The 17,573-nt window shown below is 38.7% G+C and overlaps 1 protein-coding gene across 1 annotated transcript in view; it reads right to left on the bottom strand.

Moving 5' to 3' along the window:
• The window catches only part of LOC140465037 (partitioning defective 6 homolog gamma-like), a 59,603-nt gene that overhangs the window by 31,426 nt on the left and 10,604 nt on the right, over window positions 1-17,573 (bottom strand). The window contains exon 2 of the mRNA XM_072560849.1: window positions 13,993-14,215. Within this exon, the coding sequence (XP_072416950.1) occupies window positions 13,993-14,215 (223 nt within the window). The remainder of the gene's footprint in view (window positions 1-13,992; window positions 14,216-17,573) is intronic.

The following is a 17,573-nucleotide window of genomic DNA, read 5'->3' as shown; positions in this document are numbered from 1 at the left end:
GGCAATCATATCTTTCGCTTAATGGGGTGACTGGAAATGCACAGTCCTCCAGTTGTGGCCTAACTAGAGTTTTATACAGTAACAGATACAAACCTTTAGCAATATTTATTTTTCACATGGAGTTTGGCAAATAGAAATTGCACTTGACACCAGGGCCATGGAATCTATCACAATAGGATAAGGTTACTATTAATATGGAATTTAAGAAAATTCATAAAACAAATGACAATATGGTTGACAAAGCATGAGAGTCATGGAGTCATACTGCATGGAAGCAGATCCTTTGATCCAACCAGTCCATGCTGAACATAATCCCACTTGCCTGTTTCTGGCCTATATTCCTCCAAACTTACCCAAACATCTTTTAAATGTTGTAACTGTGCCCACAACCGCCACTTCCTTAGAAAGTTAATTCCACAAGTGAACCACCATCTGTGTAAAGAATATGCTCCTCAAATCTTTTTTAAATTTCTCTCCTTTCATCTTAAAAATGAGGCCCATAATCTTGATATTCCCTATCTTAAGGAAAAGATGCCTACCATTAACCCTTTCCATATCCCTCATGATTTTATAGTGTGGAAAAAGGCCCTTCAGCCCAACAAGTCCATACCGACCTTCCTTAGAGTAACCCACCCAGACCCATTTCCCTCTGACTAATGCACCTAACACTCTGGGCAACTTAGAATGGTCAATTCACCTAACCTGCACATCTTTGGAGTGTGGGAGGAAACTGGAGTACCCAGAGGAAACCCACGCAGACACAGGGAGAATATGTAAACTCCACACAGACAGTTGCCCGAAGCTGGAATTGAACCTGGGTCCCTGGCACTGAGAGACAGCAATGCTAACCACTGATGGTGCTGCCCAAACTTCTGTAAGGTCACCTCTCAAACTCCTACATCCTAGCAGTCAACATTGAGTGGCCTTAATGATCAGTATTCTGGTTGTAAAGGCATAACTATACTGACTGCAACTGCTGTCACTATTTAAAGTTAAGAGGATCACAAAGGTGCATTCCATAGACAGCTAGCTGATGATTAGAAAATGTGGCAGAAGAAAATGCTGAAGGATGATCTTATGTGATAGTACGTAACCCTATTTTAATTCATGAACCTTGGAAAATGTATCAAAAGATTGTATGGTTTATAAATCTACAATTAAACATGTTTGTTGCTGTGCATTTAATAAAGATGCTTACAGCAGAGGTTAAGCGTTACTAGAAAAATCAACTACTAAATGTAGTCAAATGGTAAATGATTAATAAACACTGTTGTCAACGTATATCATAAACAAATCTACCAAGTTACATCAACAATAAATCTAATTCTATTTACTTTTATTTGCTCCCTGTACAATTACAAAGAATAGCTTTTGAAACATTGCCATTGACTTAAGTGCAATTAAGAAAAACAGTATCTAAACACATTCTGACTTCCTAAACAGATATTATAAGATCAAGTGAAGATTCCAAGTTTCCAAATTCTCTTCTGGGAAAGGTGCATTTGAAAACACTTTTACTGGCAGGTCTGCTTTTTTTTTTAAAAAAGCATATAGTGCAGCAGATATTTTTCACCCCAAGTAGCTTTCCCACGTTGGAAAAAAAAGTGATCAATGTTTCAGGGAAACTAAGTGATACAAACCTATATACAGTACTGACACATATGCATCATGAGGACAGGAACATTTTGGTCAACCAACAAAACAATATCAATTTCTAAATGTTTTACACCACTTCCATAGTAGGAAGTATGCAGAAAATTTACCCTTCAGCTCATTAACTAGGAATACTGAAGCAAATCCACTCCAGAACAGGGCAAAAGTAAGGACCGCAGAAGCTGGAAATCAAGAGTCTAGATTAGAGTGGTGCTGGAAATGCACAGCAGGTCAGGTAGCATCTGAGGAGCAGGAAAATTGACGTTTCGGGCAAAAGCCCTTCATTAGGACTGATGAAGGGCTTTTGCCTGAAACGTCGATTTTCCTGCTCCTCAGATGCTGCCTGACCTGCTATGCTTTTCCAGCACCACTCTAATCTAGATCCCTAATCCAGAACAGTTATGGGCGGAGAAATGGACAAATTTACTAATAAAATGGTAACAGAAAGGAAATTCTAAAGTTAACTTTCTCTTAGAGTCATAGAGACGTACAGCAGAGAAATAGACCCTTTGGTCCAACTTGTCCATGCCGACCAGCTTTCCTAATTTAATCTAGTCTCATTTGCCAGCACTTGGCCCATATCTCTCTAAACCCTTCCTATTCATATACCCATCCTAACGTCTTAAATATTGTAATTGTACCAGCCTCCACCACTTCCTCTGGCAGGTCATTCCATACATGTACCAGCCTCTGCATGAAAAGTTGTGTGAAAACTTGCCACTTCTTGGCTCAAGGGTCCATCTGATCAAGATCCTGTTCTACTTCAAGGGAACCTACTTCAATGTCCACTACACCCTCAATTTTGATGCCATCTGCAAACTTTGTAACCATACCTCCTGTGTTCGCACCCAATTCATTTATATAAATAACGAAAAGCAGTGGATCCAAAACAGAGTATTGAAAATTCCCACCAACAACTTGCCCACCACTGGTGTCAGGCTCACTGGTCTTTAGTTCCCTGGTTTTACCTTTTAACCGGTCTTAAATCGCGGCATACCATGATAGCCAACCTCCAGTCTTCCAGCATCTCACGTGTGGCTATCGATGATACAAATTTCTCAGCAAGGGGCCCAGCAATCACTTTGCTAGCTTCCCACAGAGTTCTAGCTCCTGGGGATTTATACACCTTTATACACCTTAAGACATCCACCACCTCCCCCCTCTGTAGTATGGACATTTTTCAAGACACCACCATCTATTTCCCCACATTCTATATCTTCCATGTCCTTCTCCACAGTAAACGCTGATGCAAAATACCCATTTAGTGTCTCCCCAGTCTCCTGAGGTTCCACTCATAGGCTGCCTTACTGATCTTTGAGTGGTCTTATTCTCTCCCTAATTACCCTTTTGTCCTAAATGTATTTATAAAACTGCTTTGGACTCTCCTTAACCCTACTTGCCAAAGCTATCTCATATCCCATTTTTGCACTCCTGATTTCCGTCTTAAGTATACTCCTACTGCCTTTATACTCTTCTGAGGATTCTGCTGTCTATACTTGACGTATGCTTTCTTCTTTTTCTTGACCAAATCATCAATTTCGCTAGCCATCCAGCATTCTCCACAGCTACCAGCCTTGCCTTTCATCCTAACAGGAACATACTAACCTGGACTCTCGTTGTCTCATTTTTGAAGGCTCCCCATTTTCCAGCTGTCCCGTTACCTGCAAACATCCAGCCCCAATCAACTTTTGAATGTTCTTATTTAATATTGCCAAAATTGGCTTTCCTTCAATTTCGAACTTTAACTTTTAGATCCAGTCTATCATTTTACATCACTATTTTAAAACTAATAGCATTATGGTCACTGACCTCACAGTGCTTCCCCACTGTCACTTGCCCTGCCTTATTTCCTAAGCATAGATCAGGTTTGGTCCCTTCTCTATTATGTACATGCACATTGGATCAGAAAATGTTCTTGTACGCACTTAAATTTCTCTCCATCTACACTATGAACATTATAGCAGTCCCAGTTTATATTTGGAAAATTAAAAACCCCTACCATTACAACCCTATTTTTTTTTAAACAGTTAACGGAGATCTTCACACAAATTTGTTTCTCAATTTCCCACTGGCTATTTGGGGGTATCAGTACAATCCCAATAAGGTGATCATCTCTTTCCTATTTCTCAGTTCCACTCAAATAACTTCCCTAGACATATTCGCAGGAATATCCTCCCTAAGTACAGGCGAAATGCTAACTCTATTCAAAAACACCACTCCCCCTCCTCTCACTCCCCTTTTGATCCTATAGTATCTATACCCTGGAACATTAAGCTGCCTGTTCTGTCCATCCCTGAGCCACATCTCTGTAATTGCTATGATATCCCAGTTCCATGTTCCTAACCATGCCCTGAGTTCATCTGCCTTCCCCGTTAGGCCTCTTGCAGTTTAATTTATTAATTCCACCTCATTCTCTGCTTTGTTTCTGCCTGCGCTGACTATTTGATTTGTTCCTTGACCCAACTGTACCAGTCTCACTGGTTTACTAATTCCGAAAACTACCAACATAGGCCTGTTCTGAACCGGGGAACCAACAGCAACTGACCACAAACTGCAGAGCTAAGAACCCACAATCTTTGACCCAACAGATACCACAAGGCCTCAGACTCATCCTGAGGTGAAAACCAGTCTGCAAAACCACCAGAAATTAAGGAAAACCAAGTACTTACTCAGTAGACTCAATACGCATCCTACTGCAACAGCAGAGTCAACCCAGACCGAAGGCCTATGCAGTCCAAAGTCTTCGTTCAGTCACCAGGTATGGCAAGCGGGAACAGCCAGATGTACTTCAAAATTACATTTTCCCCTGTGGTGAGCTTAAAACCCCAAGACCCCTACTGTTTTCCTCATTTCACATTCCCTAAGTCCACGGTCTCGAACCAGGGACCTGGGAGTGATTCAAACCATCTAAAAGTAGCAAATTACTGATTGCAAACCAGACCCCTACAGAATCACGACAGGACACTGGCATAAGGAATGTGATGTGATACAGGGTGTTTCAGAAGCAAAGCATCTGACTGAGAAGATGATCTTCTATGTGTTTAAAAAGGTAAACGTATCAAAGAAATGGGTCCTAAATCTCTTACGAGGTGAGCATTTGGGGAAGCAGCAGCCCAATGGACTGACTGCAAGGAACATAAGTGCTCTGTAGAGAAGGCGATCTGGCTCCTCTGCCTTCAGCAATACGTCTGCATACTGGATCAGAAAGGCAGAGTTAAGAGAGGTTCTAGCATGAGAACCAGGGAAGGAGAAATGCTGTACGTAGGTCTGCAGCGAGAGAAGTGGCAAACAGTGGAAAAATATAGAAACCAGATAGATATCTGCAGTGTCAGGTCACAGAAGCCAAGAATAATAAACAGGCCCTAAAGGAGGAAAAGAGCGATCTGGGAAAGCTATCTGCAGGCAGCCTGGAAGATAACCTAGAGTGAAGGGTATCAGAGGAGAGAGCACGGTCCCTGCCAGGAGCATATCCCATAAGCTGAGCCTAGCTCTGTCCCAGGCAGTGGGCATGGTTTGCCTGAAAGCCCAGGTGTGACCCAGGCAGGAAAGAGCAACAGGGTGATGCAGGAACAGATGATTGGGCAACCAGGGTTGTTTGGTCACCTGTGGCCCTGGAGGGAGGCCCGGTGTCACAGCAGAAAGTGTGACTAGACTGCAAGGCAAGGGGAACTCTAGGTCACCACCTGTGGCACTGGAAGTTGGTCCAGTTAGGAAACAGGTGAAGTACCTTCTAGTTTTGGACTCACTTATCCTGGGGAGGAGATTTTGGCTATTACTTTATCTATGCCCCTCACAATTTTACAAACCTCTATCAGGTCACCCTCAGCCTCCTACACTCCAGGGGAAAAATGTCCCACCTTACCCAGCCTCTCCTTGTAACTGAAAACTTCCAGTCTTGGCAACATCCTTGTAAATCATTTTTGCATCCTATCCAGTTTAGTAACATCCTTCCAATAGCAGGGTGACCAGAGCTGTACACAGCACTCCAAGTGTGGCCTTACCAATGTTGTGAACAGTTGTAATATGACGTCCCAACTCCTGTATTCAGTGCTCTGACCAATGAAGGTAAGCACGCCAAATGCCTTCATCACCCTGCCTACCCTATGATGCTATAGTCAAGGAACTATGAACCTGCATCCCTTGGTCCCTCTGTTTGACAACACTCATCAGGGCCCTACCATTAACTGCAAATCCTGCCCTGGTTTGTCTTACCAAAATGCAACACTTCACATATATTTAAACTCCATCTGCCACTCCTCAGCCCGTTGGCCATCTGATCAAGTGGTCATTGTACTCTCAAATAACTACCTTTACTGTCCACTATACCAACAATTTTAGTGTAATCCACAAACTTAGTAATCATACCTCCTATATTCTACACCATTTATATAAATGACAAACAATAGTGGACCTAGCATCGATCCTTGCTGCATATTGCTGGTAAGACTGCAGTCAGAAAATCACCCTCTGCCTCCTACCATCAAGTCAACTTTATATCCAATTGGCAAGCTCTGTGGATCCCATATGATCTAACCTTACTAACCAGTCTACCATACTGAACCTTGTCAAAGGCCTTGCTAAACTCCACATTAGTCTTCTACTGTTCTAGACAATGGTTTTGAAATAGTTTTTATGTACATAGATATATTTTCTGTCACTGTCATACCTTTTACAGAGTGCTTTTGTTGCTCATTTTCCAATATTCAAATTCAACATGGCATTTGCATCTTAGCAAATAAAACTTTGCGTATCATTGAAATGAAAAGCTAACACGAACACGTATAGGAAATACTAATCAAAACCTAGAATAGGTGGTTCTGGGATAACACGCAATTTGGCAGCATGATTTGGCTATATTGTCGCTGAAGAATTAGGAAACGGTATTTTCGAGAACGCTTATCTCCATTGGCAATCGCACAATTCCAGCAGGGATCAGTTCACATGCTCCGTACTGCGCAATGTCCGCAAAATCACTGTGCCATTCTGCGCATTCGCTGATATCTGTGCCTTCCTGTGCATGCGATGGTGTCCGCACTGTTCCGCAAGTGCACGACGTCAGCTCTGGTCTTTGTGCTGTCCTGCGCATGTGCGATGTCAGCACCAGTCTTTGTGCTGTTTTACGCATGCGCTGATGTCAGCTGACAACAGAGCAGCTTTCTGTGAGGGGTACTGTACAGGGAGCAGCTTTCTTACATTTTTTAAATGTACCGTGTTAAATTTGCTTTTATTTCATTAATAAATATGATTTCAGCCTTCATTCAGGCTGTGCTATACTTTGTGTTCGACGTATGGGTGAGTTTTGAGGGATTGTGAGTGATATTTTTTGCTGGTTTCCCCCAACCCCACTTTTCCCATATTATGCAAGGATTCACTGGAACACAACTACAGTGTGATACGGTAACTGGAAAGAGAACAAGCAATTTAAGATTTATAAAACTGTAGACAGAAAATAGGAATGGAATGCTGGAAAATGAAATTAGAATGCTTAAGTGCTTATTTTTGACCAGTGCAGACTTGATGGACTAAAGGTCTTTTTTCAGTGTTGCAGACCTCTACAGGTCTAAACAGACTCTACAGAAATCAAAACCATCTGCAACTCCTTCAATTTTTTTAAAACAGTGTACTTATGTGTGAAATATTCATCCATGGAATTATTTTCACTTTTTGCAATTGTAAGGAATTTTGATCACTTGATCAATGCATCACTAAAAATTAATAAACCTACCATACAAATGAAAAAAATTCAAAATGGGATTTGAATATGTATTTTCCAATAGACCAGGAAAGACTTTTTAAATATCTTCTAAGTCTCAGAACATTAATCAAAAATCTCCAATCTTCATCTATACATAATAGCTATTTCAGTTTGGGTAATAACTTCTTGCAAATGATAATGATCACCAGATGGAGAAATTATTGCATTGTTTGCAATGTTGGTCCATACAACCTACAGTCATACTTAAAATGTACCAACTGATAGTGAATAATCAAAGATAATTGCAAAATTGAAAAGGAAATTAAAACAATGTTATTTTCCATGCTTACCAAAGTTAGATCCTGATCTTCTTCAACATTCTATTCAATTATTACTTCTGACTCTTTCTACCCAATTGGTTCAAATGCCATTCGATCCTATAAATCCATGTTACACTTGTCAGCTGGACACATTGCTTATCTCATTAAGGTGATGAAAAATATGATGTTCAAGAGGGTACCATAAGTAAATGACTGAAATGTCATTAGTAAACGTTGCCTTGACATAATATTGGTAAATCACTATTCTTTGCAATGCAGAAGAGGTGCAATATTCAGCTAGTTTTCATTTAAATTCAGAAACATTAACTTAATTTCTAACTGCTGAATCTAGTAAGAGACATGAAATATACTTCTCATAACCTCTCAGTTTTAAGATGAAAACTGATAGTATGCCACAAAGCAAACTTGTCAATTTCCTCATTACTGCTGGATTAATTATCCTACAATTTTTAGGAATGCATCCCAATGTTTGAACTTCAGAATCATGTTTGATATTCTCTAAGCTGTTACACCTCTTGTATTCTGGGTTCCATACACCAAGCAATATTAAATGTGTAAATGCTTAAACACACATTAAACTCTTCCATTATTTAACAGAGATGTTAACCAATTTAAATACTCCTACAATATATTTCACAGTAATTTCCAGGCTATAGGTTATAAGTGATTAGGTTAAATAGGGAAAATTATTCCATTTGTGCAAAACTACTGAACTAAGAAAAATAGTTCACCTCGAAATTAGGGATGCAACAAATGCAGAATAAAGATGAGCATTCCAAGTATGTAGCCTTTTTACTTCTGAACATGGTGTGACGATGTGGTCATTTTAAAAAGGGTTATTTTGCTCTTGGTTTTTTCAAGAGAGGTCATAAAGACAGAGGTGTGCTGAAGTGTCTAGTTTAACAATGGCAGGGGAGTGGCCAGTTCTCCCAGTTCAGGTCTTTTCTAGTTTTGTTTAGCTGTGGCAGTCAAGATGCTGGAAGGATACAAGCTTCAATGAAGATTCCTGACTGACTTTTCTCTCTGAAATCTCTTTGGAAGTTGCTCCCTCCTGCCTGTAAGAATGTGTGTTCCAATTTAGCTTTTTGGCGAGGGGGAGGGGTTTTTGGGATGTTGCTGGATTGGAACAGCTCCTTTGTTAAGTTGCTGTATCGAGTTGGTTAAGGTTTCCAATTGTTAAGTTATCTAAAATTCCGTTTTCTTTTATTCATGTTTCAACTGTGGTGTTTAAATAAATTCTGTTTTGCTTAAAGCCAAGTGGTTTGACCAGCTGCATCACATCTGGAATGTCCACTTCTTTAAAGAAAGAAAGTTAGGGTCTAGGCTACCTGCTTAAGATATTTTGAGGGGTCTGGCCTGATGCCTAATGCCTAAAAAATGGCACAAAACTGTTAGAAACCATGTTAAAGGAAGGGGAAAGATAGTTCTACTGCATCTATCAACACATTTACTGAACACAGCTGCTTCTCTTATTTGCCCAGATCAGGAAAGAAACAGCACTGGTTGCTCACATCATTGTTATTTGCCCAGAGTTTTCGTGAACATTCCAATAATTTCCTTCTCATAGGTGTTCCTTCCAGCATAACACATTCAAGGTCTCTGGAAGCGAGAGAGGCTGTTTAAGCAAGTTTAGACCAGGGAATTCCTAAAAGCGATGCAAAGTACATATTAGAAGTATAAAGCAAGGATTATAAATTAAATTTGAATGATGAACAGAAAGTAAAATGAAGACAGGCAAATATAGATGAAATTAAGGGAGAGATAAAAGTCATATACAGGGAAGGCTAACTTTCTATCCCTAATTCTGTATTTCTAATTTTCTTGAATATAAAACACCACACTTGTTAAAATATTTTTCTGAGCCAAACAGGTGGTTCAGGTATAATTACCAGTATTCACATTTACTCCAGAATACACTATCCCTAAATTTTCACTCATCTTCTGCACAAACAATCAAGCACAGTAAGTGCACCACTGTAGTCATTTGAATGGACATCACAGTGAGAACCGCAATAGTACATTCTGTTATTTTATAAGGTATCTGACATCAACTTGGAAATTTGCGTGTTCATTTGTGTTTGTATGGACATGTGAAGCTGCTACCTGATTTACTCCAGTAAAGCAAAGTTGTTACTACAAAAACAAAACCAACCCAGTGTGTATGCATAGCTGTTTACAAAAGCAACATAATAGCAGAAGAATGGATGGAGTGATCTGTCATCAAGGCTGAAGATTTCCTACTATTGGGTGGTAATGACACATGTACAATTAACAAGGTACCAGGTAAGTCATAATATCATGATAGGTTTACATGGAGTTGAAAAGGACATTAACTTGGAAGAACTTCACAAGTTTTTATGATAAAACAGTGGTTTTAAGGATCTACAAAACTAAGTAAATTTTTCAACTGGTTTTTGAGGAGTGCAATTCAAACTCTGCCTGGAACCTCAAATGTGGCGAAACAGTAATTATGTTGGTCTATCAATTAAACAATGTCGGTATATGCATAGAAGCAGGAAATTTCCAAACAGGTGGCACAACATTATTTAAAGGAGCTATGCACTTCAATATATTATCCAAGCACTCCAAAAATAATTAAAGGAAATGTTTCTACCAATTACCTTGCCTAATATTAGGCTAAATGTTTAAAGATTGCTGGATTCTGCTGCAAAATTAACCCCACAATTATGACTAGATAGCCTACCAAGGATAATCAGGCTACATTCACATCTCTTCTTTGAGGATGGATTGCCTGTATTAGTGGATTCAAGGGAAAACAGAAAATCTGCACAGAAACATTTGACTTCAATGTTCACATTATCTTTGATTGTTAAACATGATGATAGAATTTGAAGATCATTTTGCTTTGGGGCGTCACGGTGGCACAGTAGTTAGCACTGTTGTCTCACAGTGCCAGAGACCCGGGTTCAATTCCCACCTCAGGCAACTGTCTGTGTGGAGTTTGCACATTCTCCCCATGTCTGCGTGGGTTTCCTCCGGGTGCTACGGTTTCCTCCCACAGCCCAAAAATGTGCAGGTTAAGTGAATTGGCCATGCTAAATTGCCCATAGTGTTAGGTGAAGGGGTAAATGTAGGGGAATGGGTCTGGGTGGGTTGCTCTTCGGAGGGTCGGTGTGGACTTGTTGGGCTGAATGGCCTTTTCCCACACTGTTTGAAAAATGCTCTGGATTACCTCAGCAAGAATCCTTTACTTTGGGGCTTAATCAGTAATGTAGCTTAAATCATTTGATATTGTCTTGTTTTTCATGGCTAGCCAATGTGATAGAACTTACTACAAGTCACAGCGTATACAGCAACTCCAATTTTCTGGTTCCAAAAATCATGTTTTTGCAGATGTTCAAGTTGATCACACCCATTTTTCAGCCTTATGTGCTGTTTTTGCATCAATAATCAGTCTTGAATTTTCACCACTAATGTTTGGTTTGCTCACTTGTACATTATAACTGGGTATAAAGAATCAAGCTGGTAATATGAGCTGTATTGCACTGGGTTCTGATGACATTTCAAAATGATTATCACCCAAACTGAGGCCAGCAACACAGTTCTATATTCATAAAATCAACCAACTTACAATTTTGGAAGAAGTTTGAGGTTTCAAATGTTGATTAAATGCCAACATCAATTGGTATCTTAAAAACTACGGAATCAAAAATGAATATCTTTTAAGAATGGTAAGAACTAAATGAGAGATAACTGATAATGACAAGACTGAATGAATGACATCATGCAAGCGGGCATCCTTTATATACATCCATGAAACGTCTATGGTAGAAAACAAACGATCTAAGTTCTATTTTAGGGCAACAAATGCTCTCATGATTCACAGTTCAGTAGAAACTAGAAGATCTCAAGATTAGAAAAGGTTTTGGATCTGTCCAGTTCAACCTTCTAATGTACAAACCAAATGGTAACTTTTATTTCAAGATATTTGTACACTTTGAAAGTGACTAGATCTTAGCTTCCCCAATGGAGTATTTCTTTCTTATGCTCTATTTGAAAATCATTCATTTTTAGCACCTACCTATCTCACTTTATTTTGTATACAATGTTTAAACAGACCCAAATGATCTTGCATCGATTTGAGTTTCATTAACTTGAATGTGTCCATCAGTTTTCTTCAACAACAGACTTTGTTCTGACAGACAACTCATCATAAGATACCTTATTCATCTTAGCTATACCTATCCTGCACTAAAAGGTTCAGGACTGTATATAAACCTGCATTTGTAAACTAATCAATGTTGTATACAATGGCAACAAAACTGCCTTCGATATTCATTCCATAACAAACAACTACTTTGCCTGTTTGGTTCCAAGGTTTCTATCCTGCTTTATCTTGTTACTGTTTCCTGCTGAATTCTATAACCACCCGATTATTAGAAGTCTTCAGTGCATACTGTTATACTTATCTATGTTGAGGTGCATTGGCTACTTGATCACCTCCATAAGTCAGTCAGTCAGTCTGCTAAAGAGAGAATCTATTCAAAATTATTCTAATCAGGCCATGGAATTAAATTTGGTAGGCACTCCTTGTCATCTACTGTTGAGCTCCTCTCCATTAATAATGGAAGCACAGTTATGATCAAATTCACTTGGTTCAATCAAGATCATTTATCTAAATATAATAGTATGCTAATGCTAATTTGTATGGGGGGGGGGGGGGGGGGGGAGGCATGGTACATGACAAACTGGTGTACCTTCAACTGATGATGTATGTTTATTATGTCAAACAACTTTTAGCGTACCATGTTTCTTTTGAATGGAACTGCATTTTGTTAAACTATCATGCTAATGTTGTGAGGGTGAGTTTAAAACTAGAATAGTAAAGGGGTAGGAACCAAAGCAGGGTGACAAGGGAAGGAGAAACAAGGATGGCAATAAAATACAAAATTGTTTGACAGTGTAATCAAGGGTGAGAGGCAAATAGTGCCACAATACAAGGAAAAGTAAAGATGATGAAAAATGCCAAAAAGGCGACCCTAAAGGTTTTGTATCAAAGCTGTTGAAATAAGGTAGACAAACTGACAACACAAATCAAGCTAAATGGATATGCTCTCATAGCCTTACGAAGATGACATGGTTCCAAGAAAGTCAAACTGGGAACTTAATACTCAGGGATATCGAACCTTTCAGAGACAGTTGATGGATAGCACTGTTAGGAAGAGCTGAAATGAGGACAGTTGTGAGGGACTATCTAGACTTGGATGATGTAAAGTCCATTTGGGTGGAGGTAAATAACCCCATTTCAATTCCCCCAACCACTCGCTTTCCAATATGACCATCCTTGGCCTCCCCCATTGCTAAAACAAACTAACTCCTGCTGGAGAAACAGCACCTTATATACGAGGACACCCTACTACCTGGAGTACTCAACACAGTTCTCCAATTTCAAATAACCTCCCTCCCCATCCCCTCCCCGTCCCTTCCACTGTTCCCTGCCACCAACTGGATTCATTCTTTTCATTGACCAACCAGGTCGTACCCTCTACCAGTTTTCACCTATCCCACTTCACCACCCTGTCCCCACCTCTCCCTTTATCTGCAGCTCCCCACACCCATCCCCAGTGCTGAAAAAGGGTTACACCCAAAACATAGACTTCTCCACCTCCTGATGCTGCCTGGCTTGCTATGATCCTATTGGATAGCAGAGCAGGTCTCAGGGCCAAACGGTCTACAACTGTTCCTATTTCTTATGGTATCCAGATTAAGATATTCTTATTCTATTTATGCAATCAGATCTGAATATTCACAGTATGTCCTAATTTTTTAGTCATATGTTAATTAGGACTCAGTTCTAACAGAAGTGACAGATATTTAAGAAAAAAGGATTTTTCAGGACTTTTTGAGTTTGCAATATCTATGCTGGCAGCTTACAAGATTGCAACTCTCATTAAAACTTAAGTAATTCAAAATTTAAAATAGAAAAAAAAAAGTTCATCGGCATAGTATACCTAATTTATACGACTGTCATTTCATGAGGAAACCGAAACCTACAGTGCATTTTTTGATTGATAGTTGATCAATTAAATTAACTGGATCAAGTATTTGCAACATAGAAAAATATACTTTCTAGTTAATTCATCTGTCACATGAAACAAGTTTCAATTATAAAAAGTGGAAGAGTTACTTAAAACAAAAATGAAAGAACATGAGAGACCACAGACAACAGGAGTGAGAATGTTGGAATTAAATAACGGGGAATAAAAATTCGAACTAGATTAGGCCAAAGCACCTAATGTGTTCAACAACTTATTTTCAGATGATAATCTTTTAAAGCCTTACCTTTTCGTTGTACAAAAATCCTTAGCAATGGATTTGCCATGGAAATGGCTTTGCAGAAGTTGTCATCATTGTTGATTGGCAGCAGGTCACCATGGACATCAGCATATCCAATTAATATATCCATGTTCGAAATGTTATGTGTATGAATAATAAGGCTGTAGAATTCAGCAAACTTTCCAGGTTTATAGCGGCTGAGGGAAAATCTTCGAAATTCTGCCCCAAACTTATTAAAAACAAAAAAAATGTATTAGTAACTGCCCTAGAGCATATTAACATTACAAAAGGAAATTTTTAAAAACATACAATATACTGGTTATTCTATACTTAATAAGTATTATCAGTTACATGAAACTAACTTTTATCCACTCTCAAGAAACTCCAATAGGCTGCTGCTTCAAAAACAGAGTGAAGTTTCTAGAAGTAGCAGACCTGTCAGGATCTCTTCTGAAGATTGGGTATGATTACCAACTGAAGGCAAGTTGATAAGGGAAGGGGGAAAGAAATTTTAAAAAGGGCACAATGTGCTAAGTACGGGTTTGAAACATTTTGAAATAAAGCATCTTCAGGATAATAGTGAATGAATAATTACAGCAAGTCAATGGTTCTGACAAAGACAACCAATTCTCAACAGTTCTACATTTATCACCTGAACACAAATTATGTAACTGTTTTGGTTTCCAGGTATGATAAATCAGACATTAAATATTTAATACAGAACATTTATATGTTTATATTAATATTTTGTCTTTTTTCTGTATATTATTTTTCTACCATTTTTAAATTAATGGCCCAGTGCTTCACCTGAAAAGTTAACTAAGAGAAGTCCTAATAATGCTGAAAAAAGACATTTGTCAAAACTTTCATTGTTCTCTCTAGGACAATTCACAATAATACCAATAAAAGGGAAAACAAAAATTTGAACTGTATGAAAGGAAAGTGCTGATTGGTTGGTAAGTGGATTCTAATTGTCGAGATAAGCCATGGAGAATGCAATGGTTAGTGATGCTTGACTATTAACTGTCAGGCTTTGTTCAGACTTCAAACCAAAGACATTACTTGATTTTTCAGAGCAGTGCCCTGACCAATGCATCAGCAAATAGTTGTCATGTATTCTATTGAGTTGAAATAGGTGCAGTGCATGCAAGTTCTGCCAGTCTGCAAAGAACAATGCCTTGTCTATTAATGTATGTAGCTTCCAATGCAAGCAACTGTACCACACTGCAATCCTGACTGACAACCCTAAATTGGTCAATGTAATTCTATACACAATGGATAAATCAGCAAATGTCACCAAATTACAGAATCATTTCTATTTTTTGTCGCTGTGAATTTTGCAAGCATAGGCTAGTTGGGTATGGGATGATCAGTATCTTATTTCGTACAGCGCAAGGGTTATTCTATTTGATACAATCTGCCAGTCTTTGGGACTTACAAAACACATACCTGGTATCATACTGGCATTATCCCGAAGGAAGGCTTTGATGCATCATACTCCATCAAGCTTCCATGGTAAGCAAATGACTTGGGCCTATTTACAATTTTGCCAACAAGGGCAATACAGTATTGAATTTCAGTGCCAGTATGATATCAACAACCCATCCTTCTAGCTGTTCTCAACTAGTGACCATTCGCAACCAGCTTGTTGAAGGAGTTGAATCGGAGTCAAGTAGTTTCAGTTAGAAGTGCTTTTAGCAAAAAATAAATGTGGAAAGAACTGAAGGATTACATGAAACATGATAAGACTGGGAACAACTGGACAACACAATCAAAGATAAATGTGACATTGGTTGGATACAACCAACAGTATTGGTTGTACAGTAGGAAATGAGTAATCTAATACAAATGTGGTCAACATGTGACCTGTAGAGTAGAAAAGCTAGAAACTGGTGGCTATTTTCAGAGATAATCTTAAGCCTTTTAAGGCAGACTATCCTTATGTTCACTTAAATAGGTGATCACAATCTGTATCTGGGGTTCCTGGTGGTTTATCAAATTGAACCATAACAGAATCTGGCAAAGATGGCAGGATCCTGTACCACATCCCTGAGACCAGGACTGCATTCAGTTGAATATATTATAAGGCAACCAAGTGGCATTAGCCTGGCATTGGCAACTGAACAAGACTCAGGACAGGTGGTCACAGGTGAGGAAGTAGAACTGTGCTACTGGGGTGGGACAGCCAAATCTGCACAGATAGGTCACACCTCAAGAAGCTATTAGTGGAACAAGTCAGCTGAAAACCACACTGGGTGGGAAACTTAGAACATGCAGGGCTAAAGAATGTCTTATGAAAATACATTAAAAACGTTTTTCGGAAAATAGAAAACAAAAGGTAAAGTTTGAAATAGAACTTGTTAAAGATAAAAGTCACATTCAGGAACATGCCATTTGGAGTTTAACATGGGCCACATGTTTTGTATTTTCTGCTTCCTTTTCTGGGAAGCAGCTTGCAGCACACAACAAGTTCTTGTCAAGGTCAAGGGACATAAAAAGTAATGAATGAACATACAACATGCACATACAGAAGTAGTTTCTATGTCAAACAAGTTTAGAAGAGGTAATTTAAAATAAAAGGAAACTTGTTAGCTTGACACTTGCTCAATAATTTTGAAATATTTAAAGGAACTTAGCAAGTTACTTTTGAAAAACTGAGATAGCCAAACAAAGATTGAACATTCAAGAGATATTAGTGCCGGAAATCATACAAATGTTTTAAAAATATTGAACAATCATTTTACTAGAGAGTAAAGATTTGCCTAGATTCATGAATGCGAGAATAGTGCAATGTCGATGTTAAAAGATTTTAAAAAAATAAGTTTTGTTATGAGAACTTGGAATAACTTACTAAAGTGTAAGGTGATTGAATATATTAATTTGGGAAAGTCCAGAGGAGGTCAGTATACATATTTTAGAACTTTGACTGGAACAACTGAATATTTGTAAACTATAACAGGAATAAAAAGGAACAAAACTGTAGGACCTTAAGTCCATTCAATTCAGTATTTAAAAGTGGAAGTGAGGAATGGGGTGGAATACAATTAATATTCATCTAGAAGCTTCCTGGATGTAGAAAACAGCCTACATTCCAACCACTGATTAGTAACAGAGACATATCTAGTGTGATTAGGGAAAGACACTGAGACCACAAATAATTGACTCAACGTGTCCAGCTTTAAGTCCAGAACCAGAAAACAGACCAGTGTGGTTACAGAATGTTAAAGTTTCATATGGTAAAATACACTACGAGCTCCTACTCATCATTCTAAACATCTCCAACATTGGTTGCCTAAGATACAGTCTCAAGCATTTTTTTCAACTTTAATAAAGCAAGTGGTCTAATGGTGGGGGATAGCCAATGGCTGCACTGCCTGTCCAGGGGTAAGGTCAACTGAAATGGAGTCTGGTCAATTACGTCACTACAGCATTTAACTCCGGGATCTCAATTATAAATTTGATTGATGTGGCAACATTTGCTGGATAATCCTGAGTGCAAAGAATGAATCCAACATCCAACCTAAGATAGTCAGTCAGTCTGCACTGAGAGAACACACATGCTTATACTGAGTTACACATATTAATAA

The sequence above is a fragment of the Chiloscyllium punctatum genome, chromosome 41, assembly GCF_047496795.1.
Source record: "Chiloscyllium punctatum isolate Juve2018m chromosome 41, sChiPun1.3, whole genome shotgun sequence".
Taxonomy (NCBI): Eukaryota; Metazoa; Chordata; class Chondrichthyes; order Orectolobiformes; family Hemiscylliidae; genus Chiloscyllium; species Chiloscyllium punctatum.
The sequence above is the reverse complement of the archived record's forward strand: the minus strand, read 5'-3'. Positions and strand labels throughout refer to the sequence as shown.